Raw genomic sequence first — 18,630 nt, forward strand, 5'->3', positions numbered from 1 at the left:
TGAAACATAATTATCTTGGAAAGTCACGGCAGCACTTTGCCAGGCACAAACTCCAATCAATACAAGCTAGCAATTCACGGACGGTAATGAGCTTGGTGTTTTCTCCCCCGTTCTCTTGCCTATTTCGTGACTGAGGTGTAATTGATAAGGAACACACAAGGAAGTGATATGTGTCGTGACTGGTGTAACAGACCCTGTGTCGGACTCTCTGGTATAGGGCAGATCTCCCCAGCACATGCCTTTCATGAGCTGGAGAGCCAGGGCCCGGGGAATATCAGTGTCCTCTCCTCCATGGATCGGTATCAATCCAGGCTTTTAGAGGATCTCTCCTCACTGCTGTTTTCAATTTATGGACTATGTTCTTGTGTGCGAGTGGTGCCTCGCATTGAGCAGATTTGAGCCAGTTCCACCCCTGAAGGATTAGGCTCCAGAAAACACCAGGGCTTTTTTCTCCTCTTCTCTTCCGTTTGGTTGTTTACCATCATCTACCCCCTCAGGGAGAGCCTTCTGTTTGTTTTTTACAAGAGAGAAGATCTTAGTACTGTGGCTAGTTTGTTCAGGCATATAGACACAACTATTTCTCTCCTCCCTCTCAGACATGAGGAAGATCCCAGCTCATCCCTGCCTTACGTAGGCCTAAATTACTTTGGGAATGGGGCTGCTGGGAGCAGCTTATCACTCTAGTCGGCCACAGCCCTCCTCCTCTTCTTCCGCCATCTCCTCCTCCCAGCTCAGTGGGTTCAGCTCTGAGGCTCTCAGGCACAATAATCCGTATTGAAGAGGACTGCTGAGGAGCTGATGAGAAACCGTTGTTTAAAGCAGTCCGATGTTCCCAAGTGTGAGCTGAAAGAGGCAGCCAGGCAGAGCCCGTCAGCTCAGCCTTTCCCTCCTGTCTGTCCGGTCCTGATTGCTCTCAGCACTAAGCCCTCCTGCTCCTGTGTGAATGGACGTCCTTGTCTGCCTCTACGCGCCTTTCCTCCATTCTCAGCGGAGGTCCCTCTTCATCTAAGGCCTCTTTCAACACATACCACATCCCTCCCTCCTTCCCTCCATCTCTCTCTCTCGCTCCTCTCGCTCTCTCTCTCAAACTGCTTGAAGTGTGCTTATAGACCAGAGTGAGAAAACCAAGTCGGATGTCACTGAGCTTAAGCCACACATCTGGGCCCTGGTCAGTTGATAGGCTGTGTCAGAGCTTGATGTGCCCTTTTGGTCTTCAGAGTAGATTGGGGAAATGGTTGCTCCTCGGCTAAGTAGGCCATGGCTATCTGCTCCAGTACCGGATAGTCCCATTCCACTGCCTATATGTTAGCTCTGCCAACATATAGGCAATCACCACCTTCCGGAGACACCTGAAACCCCACCTCTTTAAGGAATACCTAGGATAGGATAAGTAATCCCTCTCACCCCCCCTAAGTTTTAGATGCACTATTGTTAAGTGACTGTCCCACTGGATGTCATAAGGTGAATGCACCAATTTGTAAGTCGCTCTGGATAAGAGCGTCTGCTAAATGACTTAAATGTAAAATGTAAATGTCTAACATCTGCTTGTGGCAGAGAAGTCAGTTTTCCTGCACTTGGTCTGGCCTCTGAGGCTATTCTCATTGACAAACGTTTGAGAGGTTTTGAATTTGCTTAATATGTACATAAACATTTAAATTTACATGCCATCCTTGCCTTACCCTTCTTTCTGGCTGGTAACGTTGCATTCTTGCTCTGCAGCTAAAAATGTACCTTAAATATCAGTATTAAAGTAGCCACTGACTAGCCAGTAGGATTGCAAGCTATTCAACAATGTAAGCAACTTTTCTTCTAAAACATATTAGCTAGCTACACTCTTGAATAATGCAAGCCAACCATATTTCACTCTTGAATAATGCAACAATTCACAAGCATGTGCAGGCAATTAAAGGGTTTATGTTGTTGTTCGTACACACATTAGCTAAATGTAGCTTGCAAGACAATATTTATAGCTGGTAACGTTAGCTTATCAGACATACTGTAACGTTTTACCCATCTCATTTGAATATAGAAGTACAGTTTCAGCATATTAAAGCTATCTTTGAACGAACCAGGCTTCATTTGATCAATGTCATGGAAGTCATTATTTGAGTTAAATGCAACAAATGTTTTTGAGTAGACCGACAGAAGGACACAAGATCTAGGTCACCTCATTTGGATTTACTGCTGCCCCTCAGAATCTCTCTCTACTTTTCTAATGTCGTCTCTCCCTCTCACTCACTCCCTCTCCCTAGGGCATTTTCTCTTTCTCAAACTTTCCCTCCCACAGAATACCCTTCTCTCACTAACCCACTCCCTCTTTCCCTCAGCCTCTCTCTGCTGTGGATTCTTAGTTGTAATGAGTAGCTAGGGGGGAAGTAGAGGGGCCTTACAGCCCCTCATATAGCAGGCACACAGTGCAGACTTAAGATAAATCCCTACAAATGAGTGTGGTAATTGCCTTGAAGTGTCCTTTCAAAAATGTCTCCCCCTGCACCCGGGGCGTGATCTGCTGTGGTTAGCCTCATTAATGGTGGCATAACAGAAAGGCACAAACTACAAATTGCACCTAGTAATCTTAAAGCATAGGAACGCAATTCCTCAAATAAATACTTATTGGGGTGAAATAGGGAATGGGGTGAAATAGGGAATGGGGTTCTATCTAGCTGCTTAATTGTTCACTAAGGAGAGGAGAAAGGACTGAGTCGTCATTTACGATGTGAGGTGAGTGATGCCCAGTGGGCAGTTTGAAGCCCCTCCCGAGAGGCCAGAGGAGCCCCTCAAGTCACACCTCAGGCTCTTTGCTGAATTAAAAAGCTGCACCTCAGCAGTACAGTAAAGTAAGGATACCCAACCCCTGATCTTAAAGACTTCAGTCTTGTTACTTTTCAATCATCAGGTGGATCATTCATGTCAGGGGACACCAGGAGTTCTTTCACTGACACTGCCCAATCAATGGCTTAATCAATCTTTTCAGTGCTCAGGCACAGCAAAAAGTGCCAGAGGACTCCTTTTTGACTTTCTGAATTTTGCCATTTCTGAAAGCCCCAATTTTGCCATTTCTGAAAGCCCCTGTCCAGGGGCCTGTTTTGAATGTTGTTCCCTTCAGTCCTTAGGGAGAACAGACTGCTATGAGTCACTCCGTCAGGGGGAAGTTAACTGGCAGTGCACTCTGGTTAACAGCCTGCTGGGTTTCATTTCGTAATGCAATTTGACCTCCTCTTTCCTGTGTGTGCAGCTTACCACAATTAGATCGGACAAAGCTGCTCTTTCCCAGCAATTTGTTTTTCAGGCCCTGTTTGAGGCTTTAGCCTGCTGAGCACAAGATGGCATCTTAAGGCGGACAGACCACTCTGTCTGATAAAAGATCCAGTCTGGAAACATTGCTATTGTCTAGGCATCGTCATCCTTAGCTCTGATATCATGGGCAGAAAACACATTCCTCTCCATCGTTCATTGAAATTGATGGGTCATTTAAAACAAAACCTTTTGATATTGGCAATCAATTCAATATTTCAAGTAAAGTGGAAAAACTCAAGTGAAATGACAGCATTGAACCATCATATTTTTGTATAAAATATCTAATAGTTAAAGAGAAGTATTGTTGTTTTGAATTTGGTCAAATTATTGTGGAAGAGGTGGGGAAAACTTGAGTGTCTGGTCTGGTTTCCCTGTCGTGTTGATGTTGAGGGAGCGTGTCTGCCTGAGCATGTGTCTGTTTCCCCTGTCCTGTTGATGTTGAGGGAGCGTGTCTGCCTGAGCATGTGTCTGTTTCCCCTGTCCTGTTGATGTTGAGGGAGCGTGTCTGCCTGAGCATGTGTCTATATCCCCTGTCCTGTTGATGTTGAGGGAGCGTGTCTGCCTGAGCATGTGTCTGTGTCCCCTGTCCTGTTGATGTTGAGGGAGCGTGTCTGCCTGAGCATGTGTCTGTTTCCCCTGTCCTGTTGATGTTGAGGGAGCGTGTCTGCCTGAGCATGTGTCTGTTTCCCCTGTTGATGTTGAGGGAGCGTGTCTGCCTGAGCATGTGTCTGTTTCCCCTGTTGATGTTGAGGGAGCGTGTCTGCCTGAGCATGTGTCTGTTTCCCCTGTCCTGTTGATGTTGAGGGAGCGTGTCTGCCTGAGCATGTGTCTGTTTCCCCTGTCCTGTTGATGTTGAGGGAGCGTGTCTGCCTGAGCATGTGTCTGTTTCCCCTGTTGATGTTGAGGGAGCGTGTCTGCCTGAGCATGTGTCTGTTTCCCCTGTTGATGTTGAGGGAGCGTGTGTGCCTGAGCATGTGTCTGTTTCCCCTGTCCTGATAATGTTGAGGGAGGGTGTGTGCCTGAGCATGTGTCTGTTTCCCCTGTCCTGTTGATGTTGAGGGAGCGTGTGTGCCTGAGCATGTGTCTGTTTCCCCTGTCCTGTTGATGTTGAGGGAGCGTGTCTGCCTGAGCATGTGTCTGTTTCCCCTGTCCTGTTGATGTTGAGGGAGCGTGTCTGCCTGAGCATGTGTCTGTTTCCCCTGTCCTGTTGATGTTGAGGGAGCGTGTCTGCCTGAGCATGTGTCTGTTTCCCCTGTCCTGATAATGTTGAGGGAGGGTGTGTGCCTGAGCATGTGTCTGTGTCCCCTGGCCTGATAATGTTGAGGGAGGGTGTGTGCCTGAGCATGTGTCTGTATCCCCTGTCCTGATAATGTTGAGAGAGGGTGTGTGCCTGAGCATGTGTCTGTTTCCCCTGTCCTGATAATGTTGAGGGAGGGTGTGTGCCTGAGCATGTGTCTGTTTCCCCTGTCTTGATAATGTTGAGGGAGGGTGTGTGCCTGAGCATGTGTCTGTATCCCCTGTCCTGATAATGTTGAGGGAGGGTGTGTGCCTGAGCATGTGTCTGTATCCCCTGTCCTGATAATGTTGAGGGAGGGTGTGTGCCTGAGCATGTGTCTGTATCCACTGGCCTGATAATGTTGAGGGAGGTTGTGTGCCTGAGCATGTGTCTGTTTCCCCTGTCCTGATAATGTTGAGGGAGGGTGTGTGCCTGAGCATGTGTCTGTATCCCCTGGCCTGATAATGTTGAGGGAGGGTGTGTGCCTGAGCATGTGTCTGTTTCCCCTGTCCTGATAATGTTGAGGGAGGGTGTGTGCATGAGCATGTGTCTGTATCCCCTGTCCTGATAATGTTGAGGGAGGGTGTGTGCATGAGCATGTGTCTGTATCCCCTGTCCTGATAATGTTGAGGGAGGGTGTGTGCCTGAGCATGTGTCTGTTTCCCCTGTCCTGATAATGTTGAGGGAGGGTGTGTGCCTGAGCATGTGTCTGTTTCCCCTGGCCTGATAATGTTGAGGGAGGGTGTGTGCCTGAGCATGTGTCTGTTTCCCCTGGCCTGATAATGTTGAGGGAGGGTGTGTGCCTGAGCATGTGTCTGTTTCCCCTGGCCTGATAATGTTCAGGGAGGGTGTGTGCCTGAGCTTGTATAGAAGTACCTGGCCTGCTGCGTGAACACTTAGGGAAGTGTTTTTTTAACATCCTTTGTGAATTATAAAATATTGAAGCTATAGTTGCTTACAGTAAGCTATTTAAAAAATCTTTCCAACAATCTCAATAATACCTCATCCTCGGTGTGAAAGAGCAGGGCCTTCTGCTGCATTGGCCTATAGGCTATGAGCTTCCCCAAACTGGAAACTCACGCGCCGCTTATGAAGTCTTTATAAAATAATTGCCTCTCCGTTTCCATTGTCGGATTTTTCCTATTAATTATGTTTTCAAAATTCATTCTATGTCCAGCTCACATTGTTATGTGGTGGATGACACGCTGATAGCCTGTTATCTCGTTTTAATTGTGCACCAAAACTGTTTTGCACACACGACTGCATTTAGAATTGTTGCACAATGAATGGGATAATAGAGGCACATGTTTTATTCCAGCAGCAACCAGCTGAGGAGCTGCAGGAGAAGTTCTCAAAATAGGCTCTGTATGCTGGGTGTGTGATAGTTGTGTTGGATTAATATGACACATGACTAGCAATACACAAAAGGCCAATTTAATTTCACTAGATCATGCAAAATAACCTATAGACAAATAAGCATGACGGTCAAAAGTATTTACGTCGACTGATATTTCCATAAATGAATGAAAACCATTATCTTGCAATGGGATTTTTTTTCACCCGGTCATTTTGTCGGCAACAATTTCATTTATCTGCTTTTTTAAAAATGATTTTGTGACCAAAAGCCAGCAGTTACCGGCTAATGGAAACCTTAAGCCGCTGATTCCACACTCTACTTGTCAGAACCCAAAGCCAGTGAGCTTCCAGTCAGTATCAGAATGAGTGCTTAATAATATACTGGTCTTAAATACATCTAAAACTGAAACATTGTGTTTGGTTCTAAACCTTGACTTGAGTTGTACATAAAGGGTGTAAGCAAGTTGAGGAAGCTAAACTCTTAGGTATAACATTGGATGATAAATTATCATGGTCAAGTCATATTGTAAAAGTTATGAAGATGGGGAGGGGTATGTCTATTATAAAAATAACATTTTTGACACATCAACTTTACTATTTTTTCAGGTTGTGGTCTTGTCCCATCTTGATTACTGTCCAGTAATATAGTCAAGTGCAACAACTGCTGGCTCTAAACAGAGCAGCACATCTTTCCCTTAACTGCACATACAGAACTAACATCAACAACATGAATGCCAGTCTTTCCTGGTTGAGGGTTGACAAGAGATTAACTGCTTCTCTTCTAGTTTTTATGAGAAGTATTGCTGTGGAAATTCCAGATTGTCTGTATAATCAAACATCATTCAGCTCAGACACCCATACATACCCCACAAGACATGCCAACAGCAGTCCAAAACGAATTCACAGCAACGCAGAATTTTATAGCGCGTGGATTTGCAATATGAAAATTTACAGTGGAGCGCGCTCCCCATATATTGGATTTAGGCTGTGTGACATTTGGCATTTGCCATATGGCATTTGCAATACGTATTGAATGAAACAACGTCCATTTGAGTGGTATTGTACATCGTGTATATGTTTCGTACGGTGCCAATAAGTTCCCATTCATTTTTGTCTTTCAGTAAAGTCAGTGTGTCTATGTATGCGGATCACTCAACACTATACACATCATCTACTACAGCGATTGAAATTACTGCAAGACTTAACAAAGAGATGCGGTTAGTTTCAGAATGGGTGGCAAGGAATAAATTAGTACTAAATATTTAAAAAACTAAAAGCATTGTATTTGGGATAAATCATTCAATAAACCCAAAACCTCACCCAAATTGTGTAATAAATAATGTCTAAATTGAGCAGGTTGAGGTGACTAAACTGTCATGGTCAAAACATATTGAAAAAACAGCAGATAAGATGGGGAGAAGTCTGTCCATAATAAAGCACTGCTCTACCTTCTTAACAGCACTACCAACAAGGCAGGTCCTACAGGCTCTATTTCTGTTACACCTGGACTACTGTTCAGTCGTGTGGTGACTTCATCACTACTTGTTGTGAGAGGTATTGACATGTTGAAAGCCCCGAGGTGTCTGTTTAAACAACTAGCACACAGCTCAGACACCCATGACAGCAGGCCACCAGAGGTCTCTTCATAGTCCCCAAGTCCAGAACAGACTATGGGAGGCACACAGTACTACATACAGTAGGGCCATGTTTACATGGACCTCTATTCTACATCAGGCAACTAATGCAAGCAGTAGATTCAGATTTTAAAAAGCAGATATAAAAATACACCTTATGGAGCAGTGGGAAGAAACACAAACATAGACAGACACAGACACACACATGATAACATACTCACTATACACACACGTACACATGGATTTTGTGTTGTAGATATGTGGTAGGGGAGTAGGGGACTGAGGGCACACACTTAGTGTGTTGTGAAATCTGTTATGAATGTATTGTAATGTTAGAAAAATGTCATAAATGCATTCATTTTGACGGACCCCAGGAAGAGTAGCAAGAGCCTTGGCAGCAGCTAATGGAGATCCATAATAAATACAAATACTCAAACAGCCTAAATGATCTTTAAAAATGGATTAAACAACAACTCATGGAACGGTGGGGACTCTGAGGGGACGCGTGCGCACACACATTTTTGCTCTTGTATTGTTTGTATATATTTTTATTTTTATTGTTTGTAAATCGTTGCTTCCTGCCATCCAGTAGCACTACACGAGGCGGTGTCAGATGAAGGCCCTAATATTTGTCAAAGACTCCAGCCACCCCAGTCATAGACTGTTCTCTCTGCTACCGCACGGCAAGCGGTACTGGCGCGCCAAGTCCAGGTCCAAAAGGCTTCTTTTAACAGCTTCTACCCTGAACCATAAGACTCCTGAACAGCTAATTAAATGGCTACCAGGATAATTTGCATTGTCGTCAATGTCCCCCCCCCCCCCCCCCAATTTTACGCTGCTGCTACTGTCTGTTTATTATCCATGCATAGTCACTACCTCTACCTGCATGTACATATTACCTCAATTACCTCGACTAACCTGTGCCCCCGCACATTGACTCTGTACCGGTGCCCCCTGTATGTAGTCTCGTTACTGTTATTTTACTGCTGCTCTTTAATAATAGATTTTTCTTCACTTATTTTTCTTAAAACTGCATTGTTGGTTTAAGGACTTGTAAGTAATCATTTCACTAAAGTCTACACCTGTTGTATTCGGTGCATGTGACAAGTAACATTTGATTTGTATTTAACATTTGTGTGACTGTACTTGTCTATCAGTGTTTTGTTACTTGTCATGTTTTTGGTGGACCCCAGAAAAAGTATCTGCTCCTTCTGAGGAAGCTAACTGAGCTCATACCAATGGAGATTGGAGATCTCATGGGGGTTTAAAAGCCATCCTAATATCACCACATTCTTGTGAATATCTATCGGTATTCCATATTGTATTATACTGTGCATTCGGAAAGTGTTCAGACCCCTTGACTTTTTCCACATTTTGTTACGTTGCAGCCTTAGCCTAACATGTATTAAATATATACAGTATTTTATCAATCTACACACAATACCCCATAATGACGAAGCGTAAACAGATTTGTTTTGTATTTAGACCCTTTCCTATGAAACTCGAAATTGTGCTCCGGTGCATCCTGTTTCCATTGATCATCCTTGATGTTTCTACAACTTGAATGGAGTCCACCTGTGGTAAATTCAATTGATTGGACATGATTTGGAAAGGCACCGCATCTGTCTATATAAGGTGCCACGGTTGACAATGCATGTCAGAGCAAAAACCAAGCCATGAGGTCGAAGGATTTGTCCATAGAGCTCTGAGACAGGATTGTGTTGAGGCACAGATCTGAGGAAGAGTACCAAAAAATGCGCGCAGCATTGAAGGTCCCCAAGAACACAGTGGCCTCCATCATTCTTAAGTGGAAGAAGTTTGGAACCACCAAGACTCTTCCTAGAGCTGGCCGCCCGACCAAACTGAGCATTCGGGGGAGAGAGGTTAAAGACAGAAGGTTGAAGACACATGACAGCCTGCTTGGAGTTTGCCAAAAGGCACCTAAAGGACTCTCAGACCATGAGAAACAAGATTCTCTGGTCTGATGAAAACAAGATTGAACTCTTTGGCCTGAATGCCAAGCATCACGTCTGGAGGAAACCAGGCACCGCTCATCACCTGGCCAATACATCCCTACGGTGAAGCATGGTGGTGGCAGCATCATGCTGTGGGGATGTTTTTCAGTGGCAGGGGCTGAGAGACTAGTCAGGATCGAGGGAAAGATGAAAGGAGATCTCGGGACCTCAGACTGGGCCGAAGGTTCACCTTCCAACAGGACAACGACCCTAAGCACACATCCAAGACAACTACAGTGGCTTCTGGACAAGTCTCTGAATGTCCTTGACTGGCCCAGCCAGAGTCCGGACTTGTACCCAATTTTGAAAATCTCTGGATAGACCTGAAAATAGCTGTGCAGCGACACTCCCCATCCAACCTGACAGAGCTTGAAAGGATTTTCAGAGAAGAATGGGATAAACTCCCCAAGTACAGCTGTGCCAAGCTTGTAGCGTCATACCCAAGAAGACTCGAGACTATAATCGCTGCCAAAGGTGCTTCAACAAAGTACTGAGGAAATGGTCTGAAAACTTATGTGATATTTCGGTTTTTTATATACATTTGGGAAAACAATCTAAAAAACAGTTCTTGTCAGTCATTATGGGATATTGTATGTATATTGATGGGGGGGACAATTGAATCAATTTTAGAATAAGGCTGAAACGTGGAAAAAGTGAAGTGGTCTGAATACTTTTCAAATACAATGTATATGAATCCACAATGGCTACAGTAGAAAGCATATACAGTAAGTTCTCAGATTTAACCTAAATATTATGGTATGGTAGCCATGGTGAAGTGAATTTTCATAGTGCCATTTTCAGTCCTGTTGGTGACCTGTGATGTGTGTTCCCTGGAGCTTCATGTCAAGGGATTGGAGTTCCAACTACTGGGCCTATATCCCCCAGTCCCTCCCTGCCAGGCTTCATCCAGGGACAGCTAGGCCATGGGGGAACGCTGGGTGTGGGTTGATCTATTGGAGGAGCCAGAGCCCTGTCTGGTTCTTCCCCACAGACGCATGGAGTAATTTGGGCTGTGTCCCGCAAGGCGGCCCAGTCACCCCCGGCCCAGAAAAGTAATTCATCTTATTTAGTGGCATGTCCAGCCCTCTTCCCCACAGCCACACAGCACAGGAGCCGTTAGCCTGGCTCCCAGTGACGGGCACATAGTCCTGTAGTACAAACTACACCCTCTCTTGTCTTTGTGTCACTGTCTCTGTCTTGCTTTGCCCTTATTGCCTAAATGACTTTGTAGAGGACAAATATGGCCCCTATTGCACTAATATGGTGTGTGCACGTTGTATTTTTACTACTTTCATCTCCCCATCTTCAGAACTGCATCCTTCTTTGTTTCCTTTGACCTGAATCGTCCAAATGAGTGTTTACCTTATTCCTACTCAGTGTCAGGAAACCTGCAAAAAGAACTGCTGCTGTATTTGTCTTCTGTATAACATCTGTTCTACTTCAAAGCTGATTTTCTCATATCAGTGATAAGTCATTCTTCAAACTCACTTGAGTGAGGAATATGATTATCATGATCAATATTTACTAATATTATCTGCCATCCAACCTGGCCCGGTTGTTTGGGGTTGCAGATCATTTGATTGCTTATTAGATCTTGTTGACAGTTTGCTTGATGACTCTAGGTGGGGCTCTGGTTTATTTATTCTCCAGCGTCCTGGCATCATTAAAAGCATTAATCACACAAATTGGATGAGATGTAGGTACACAGGATATCTCCAGTCTCGGCCTGTCTGTATGTGCTAACCCTGGTGGGATGGGATGATTTGTGGATGTCCTCTACTTACGGCACGGGAGCTCCAGATTACTTTCATAACCTCCTCAGAATTGAGCCATAAAAGTCCAATGTAATAAATGACAGAGTGGCGAGAGAGAGGTAGACAGACAACCAACACCCCATCACCGAGCAGAGGGAGGAGTGGCGGGCAGAAGGAGCAGCGCTGTGGATTTAGTAGAACAGGTTAACTGGTGACATTGTTCAGAGGCTTCAAGGACACAGCGGGAGACATTGTGATTATTAGTAGAGCAGGTTAACTGGTGACATTGTCCAGAGGCTTCAAGGACACAGTGGGAGACATTGTGATTATTAGTAGAACAGGTTAACTGGTGACATTGTCCAGAGGCTTCAAGGACACAGTGGGAGACATTGTGATTATTAGTAGAACAGGTTAACTGGTGACATTGTCCAGAGGCTTCAAGGACACAGTGGGAGACATTGTGATTATTAGTAGAACAGGTTAACAGGTGACATTGTCCAGAGGCTTCAAGGACACAGCGGGAGACATTGTGATTATTAGTAGAACAGGTTAACAGGTGACCTTGTCCAGAGGCTTCAAGGACACAGTGGGAGACATTGTGATTATTAGTAGAGCAGGTTAACAGGTGACCTTGTCCAGAGGCTTCAAGGACACAGTGGGAGACATTGTGATTATTAGTAGAACAGGTTAACAGGTGACCTTGTCCAGAGGCTTCAAGGACACAGCGGGAGACATTGTGATTATTAGTAGAACAGGTTAACAGGTGACCTTGTCTAGAGACTCCAAGGGACCAGCAGGAGATTATTTGGTGGCTGACGCACACTGCCCTAGCCGTGTTTCTTTGAGTAGGGCACTAGACTCAGCGGGTGTCCAGCACCACCCTGCACCTACGCAGCTCCTGAATGCCTCATTTGAAAGGCCACCAGCTCCTGCCTTTGAGATTGTACTCTTTATACATCATCTACATCTGCTTTTTGAAAAGACCCCATTAAATGACTTTCAACAGACCGACTTTGTTGCTGTTTTACCTTATTCATTCGTGCCCTCTCGTCTTTGTGCAGGCGTTTGGTACTAGTGAGACATTCCCCACTATTGAGAGGCTGGACATACGCCATTTTAATACTTCATCGAGGAGAGCATATCTTTTCACAACAATTGGATTAGCATGAAGCCATTTGGCACATGTCCCTCGGAAGGCAGTGACACACCGGATTGTTGCTGCTTGGAGACGTCTCCGCGCATGTCCAAGACCAACACTCCCTGTTCTTCACAGCGTCTTACGACCTCCTCTGACAGCTCCATGTCACTTCAGAACTAGTACAGGAACATGTGATGATGGAACACACAGATGCAATCATGTGTACAGCTTTGTTATCTCGGTTAGTTACAGTAGATCCCAATAATCCGAATTTCATTCAGACACTCATACGCTGCATTTAGCTGCACTCAGAGCACTTTTCCTGAGAGCCAAAATGTCTGAATGAAATTCAGATTATTAACTGGGGCATCTCCTCGAGAGTGAGTGCATTCACAGCAACTTTTTGATACTTCATAGGGAATGTATTTATTCTACATGAGTATTCCTATTTCCTACAGTACAGAATCCTCTCAGGACTCAACATAGACGGGAAGATGCACAAGTGCCTTTGATGCCTTACCTGTCATTGTATATTGGTGTCATTGTATATGATTTAATGTAAAGCTCTCGTGACATGGTGACATTTTCCTGTCCCTGATCTGAAGGGGTTGATGAATGTATATCCAGGGCTGTGATGGTGGGAAGAAAGGAGGCATAGAGAGGGAGGTGGTGTGAGGCAGCTCGGCGTTGAAGAGCAGAGTGCAGTGCAGTGCAGGATGGGAAGGAAGGCCTCAGAGCCTCCACGCTCTGCTCTTATCTGATTAGTTCTTAGCAGCCTGGTACAGGAAGCGGACCTAAACACTCTCTCTCTGTTTCACTCTTCCGGTCTCTGTCTCTTTCCCTGTCTTTCTTTTCCTCTCACTCTCTCCGTCTCTCTCTCTCTCACTCACTCTCTCACACACACACACACACACACACACACACACACACACACACACACACACACACACACACACACACACACACACACACACACACACACACACACACACACACACACACACACACACACACACACACACACACACACACACACACACACCAGGAAACAGCCTCTTCTTTCCCTACTCTCTAACAGGGAGCAGGGCCATGCTGCATGTGAGAATAAAGGCCCATGTAACAGGAAGAGCTTTATGGCCATTGTCCAAGGATCTCTGTCACCACCTCTTAGACATTGACGGAATGACATGAAGAGATTGTTTTTGCTGATGAGTCTCTCTCTGTTTTTTTGGAAGGTGTTCAGGAGGAAGGCCATAGAACTGGGAGAGAAGCTGTTGCCTGCATTCAAAACCCCCACAGGCATCCCCTGGGCCCTCCTAAACCTGAAGAGGTGAGTCCTGCACTCATACAGCACATGTCTGTCGTGTTTATATACACACTGTACAGTCTGCCCACTCTACTACAAGTAAAACACTATTCCCAATAGTGGAACATCACTCATTATACATTTAGAAGAGGACAATACCTAGACCCTGCACCTCTACAGACATGACACACACCCACTGAGCAGCTTGACACAGCTCACTCTTCCCTTGCATCACTCGTCCTTGTACTCCATTCACAGGAGTAAAGACCAAAAGCCTTCAATTAGGGCTGGGCGATCATATCTGGTTCATTTTGTCCCCGAAATTATGGCCACTTCACGACATATCTCTAAATGTGCTTTGTTGCGCAATTAAAGGTCAACACACTGCATTTCAAACAGTCAGGAATAATCTACTGAATTCAGGGACTTGTGAAGTTATACCTAGGCTAAATATAAGCCTTCCACAACCATAAGACGCACTAATCATTTAAATATTTGATCATAGTTTAACCTACTTTTTTTGTTGTTGCAATAATCACTGATCTAGCTTTCAAGTCTGTTTATGAAAATGCCCTTTTTGTTACAAATTTAACTATAACCATGCAAATCCTCTAATAATGAACAACTTCTTCTTGAAGCAGGCATTATATATAATGAACACAGGTCTCATAAACAATCTCTCAAGCACAGACGCACGTGCTAGTAAGTAGCAAGCTAAAGTCTAGTCAACTTGGATCTATTTACTTGTCTCTAATTGTTTGAACAACACCGCCTGTTCACTTTGTTTAGAGAATAAAATCTACTGGCCTATCTGGATAAGAAGATGCTCATTTCTCAGAATGAGAACGAGTTTCCAGTTCTTTATTTAAATGCGTCTTTTAATGCTCATTGCACATTTATAAAACTCAGACTAGACAGCTAGTACAAAACAGTCTGTGGCTAATAACTGTAACTGAGCATGAATTTTCCACAATCATTAATACTCTTGTTTTAGTAGGGTCTGCTCTGTTTATATTTTGGTAGTTGAGACATAAAGGGTATGGTTGGAAAGGTTAAGTTGTCTATTACAGTAAAATAATGTCTCTAAGCGTTTTGGTGTCCATATGACCCATTCTGTAGCGTGTTTAAACTGCTTGTTGTCAGAGAGGAAGAAGTTATCTTTCTCCTTCTGTTGTTGTGAGTGGCAGGGGGAGGGGCTTGGTGTCGGTGTGCGGGTGGGAAGGTGCACACTCTACACAGCACAGAAGCAGCAAAGGAGACTAGACCAAAAAGACAGAACGTTAATACATTTTTATTTTTTTCATGATTCTAGCGATACAGGCATGTGGAACATTAATTTGATATATCACCCTACCTTCAATAGTTTCACTCTCCCTCCCTCTGTTTCCCTCGGTTACATTAACTGCACAGACTATTGCAAATACTTGTCTTTCTCCCCGGCTTTAAAGTATTGTCCGCTCTGGTTTGATAGCATAGTGGCACATAAAAGCACAGTTGTTTTGCGAAGTACGGTCTCTGCTTCCTTTATTCCATCCCCCAAACCACAGAAGTGAGGAATGTTGTCTGTGTATCGACATTCTGGGCTCTGCCATTGATAAGTCAGTGTTTTGACTACACCTTGTCTGGACCAAGTTTTTTGTTATGATGCTCTCTCGCAACTGGAGCCTGCCTCTAGATTATTATCCTGCCTGCACCTTACTCTGAATGACCCCTGCTCAGCGTCTCGACTACAGTGTCCACAGCTGCCATGGCTCCCTCTCTCCTGCTCTACACAGAAACCTCTTCAAAACAATGCAGCGCTGTCGAGGTCATGTGTTGTCCCGGCTAACAAATCCATAGACTGCCCTCCCTGGACCTCCTTGTTCCCCTCCCTCCATCACTACCCTCGCTCTTACTGTATCCCCCCTCAGAAAAGAGAGAGGGAGACAGGATGGAGTCTGGAGGATAGAGGGTCAGCTGCTACTTTCCAGGGGCAAACCTGTTGGAGGAGTTTTATTGGGTTTGGAAATTGTTTTTCTAGAGATGCTGCCTGGTGGGTAAAAGGGGGATGAAGCAGGGAGGGAGAGGAAGAACAGGGGGGCGTGTGACGCCAGCGGCTAGTCTCAGCTATGAAAATAAACATCCTCTCTGTTATGTCCCATCTGTCCTGTCTGCTCCAGTCCTGCAGCTAGTGTAGCGTGCTCAACCCCGGCAGTCCAATGGCTGAGAGAGGCCTTATATGCATACCATACTCACTCTTAACAATTCCTGCTCACTACACAACCCTCAGCACAGCAAAGAACAGGGAGAGGGATTGTATCAATATCACAGCAACTGAACATGTGTGTGGCTTGTCACTGCTACTGCACTGAATTAAATAAATGTCTTTAGCTTAATATGTTGTATGTTATATTTTCTCAGATACCTACACACTGTCTGATGGCTGTTTTTTATTAGCCGGGAGGGAGGAGAAAACCTGTCTCAAAGCTCTCCCCCTGTAATCGCAGGATTCATCTGAATGCATTCTTTTCGTTTTTCACGCCAGTGAGTGCTCGGCCCAGTTCGTCAGATATGAATTAAAACCCAGGTTGTCTTGGAGATGGCCATGCGGGTCGGTGTAACAAATTAATTTCCCCCGCTTATGGCGAATGAAGGGCTTTCTTCACGTATCATCACCTGGTGGTTGAAGCTACTAGTCTCCTGGAGTTAGATCTGAGGCCCCAGAGGACTGCCGCCCGCCCAGGCATGGTCCTCACCCTACCACAGGCCCCCAGGAGCCCCAACAGATAGGTGGTAATTATGCATTTACCCACGTCACTGAACCATAACTGGGTTAGCTTATATAGAGCCCACCAGACCTCAACCACAGATGTCATTTCTGATATGGAGATGCTAAGGCATATGAGCGAATAAACTGGATATGGGAAAGGGGAATAGGTTTCACAAAGTATACACACGTTAATGCAGAGCTGGCATATGTCTACTTGCTGTCTAGAAACAGATGTGTATCAGTAGGCAGAACCTCCATTCACTTACAGTGAGCTGTGTTATGTTTGTTAGGAAACACAGCAGCTCTCATACTCATTCTCTCTCGTTAACGTGAGGACTAACGAGGCAAACTCTGTGGCTGGCAAAAGCCTCTTTGTATGCAACTCATTTTCTTGTTGGAGGTTATGCCTGGCCAGCCCTCTTCCCTGTGTTTTTCATTTTGTGGATCCTTGTTGCTAAAGAAATCTCAAAGTGGTCCCTTTGGGGAATTCTGAATCTAAACTCACTGTTGTATCACTGCAGATAGAAAGAGAGGATTGAAATGTATCAACAACTTGTATTTTCTGTTGCATCTTTGTGTGTGTGTGTGGATGGTTCTGTATATTAGGGGTTGTGTTTTTACAGATAATGGTTCTTCACCTTTTAAAGTACAAAGACTCCTAACCTGGCTACTGCTGTAACCTGGTAAATAATGTATTTGACCCGCTAAATGTTGACAGCAACATCGTAACCCAATTTAAAAGATGACACTTACCCTGTAATAGAAGGAGGAACGTTTGGGCTATTTTGGCGTTTGTACTTTGTCCCACTTTAAATGGAGGGACACGTTCTCAGATGTGTTAGAACCAGTAACCCAATTGCAGACAGCCACGGGCAGTTTTCCCTCTCCTTTTCCACACTCCTCAGAAAACAGTTAAGTGAAGCCAAGTGATTTTTAATGTTGTAGAAGACCATTCCCAACATTTTCAACACTGAAATTACAGTTATAGTAGATAATATGTAATCAACATGTAGACAGTTTTGTAGAGTATCTGCAGAGGGATATTCCTACACCTACAGTATAAACCTGTCCAGCCTTCCAGCCCTTTCTAACGAGGATGACAGCTACAGGACCTTCGGAAAGTATTCATACCCCTTGACTTATTCCGCATTTTGTTGTGTTACAGCCTGAATTCAACATTGATTCAATGTTTTTTTTTCTCACCCATCTACCCAAAATGCCCCATAATGACAAAGTAAACATGTTTTTAGATATTTTTGCAAATGTGTTGAAAAGTAATTATCTAATTTACACATGTATTAACACCCTTAAGTCAAACCTTTCTAGAAGCACCTTTGGCGCCGATTACAGTTTTGAGTCTTTTGGGTAAGCTTTGCACACCTGGATTGTACAATATTTGCCCATTGTTCTTTAAAGAATTATTCAACCATCAGTTTTCTCATATCAAAACCATGAAACTCTAACTGTTTTAAAATCACCATTGGCCTCATGGTGAAATCCCTTAGCAATTTTCTTCCTCTCTGGCAACTGAGTTAGGAAGGACACCTGTATCTTTGTAGTGACTAGATGTATTGATACACCACCCAAAGCCTTAATAACAACTTCACCAAAGGGATAATTGTTTTCTTTACACATCTACGAATCGGTGACCTTCTTTGCGAGTCATTGAAAAACCTCCCTGGTCTTTGTTCTTAAATCTGTGCTTGAAATTCACTGCTCAACTGAGGGATCTTACAGATAATCGTATGTGTGGGGTACAGAGATGAGGTAGTCATTCAAAATCACGTTAACCACTATTATTGAACAAGGAATGAGCCCATGCAAGAATGGGAGAAACTCCCCAAATACAAGTGTGCCAAGCTTGTAGCGTCATACCCAAGAAGAGTCAAGGCTGTAATCGCTGCAAAAGGTGCTTCAAATCAAATCAAATCAAATGTATTTGTCACATACACATGGTTAGCAGATGTTAATGCGAGTGTAGCTAAATGCTTGTGCTTCTAGTTCCGACAATGCAGTAATAACCAACGAGTAATCTAACCTAACTATTCCTAAACGACTAACTTATACACACACAAGTGTAAAGGGATAAAGAATATGTACATATT

The 18,630-nt window shown here is 44.3% G+C and overlaps 1 protein-coding gene across 1 annotated transcript in view; it reads left to right on the forward strand.

Annotated features, from left to right (window-relative positions):
• Positions 1-18,630, forward strand: part of LOC123990726 (mannosyl-oligosaccharide 1,2-alpha-mannosidase IA-like) — a 171,708-nt gene that overhangs the window by 107,603 nt on the left and 45,475 nt on the right. The window contains exon 5 of the mRNA XM_046291536.1: positions 13,706-13,800. Within this exon, the coding sequence (XP_046147492.1) occupies positions 13,706-13,800 (95 nt within the window). The remainder of the gene's footprint in view (positions 1-13,705; positions 13,801-18,630) is intronic.

The sequence above is a fragment of the Oncorhynchus gorbuscha genome, linkage group LG12 (assembly GCF_021184085.1).
Source record: "Oncorhynchus gorbuscha isolate QuinsamMale2020 ecotype Even-year linkage group LG12, OgorEven_v1.0, whole genome shotgun sequence".
Lineage (NCBI taxonomy): Eukaryota > Metazoa > Chordata > Actinopteri > Salmoniformes > Salmonidae > Oncorhynchus > Oncorhynchus gorbuscha.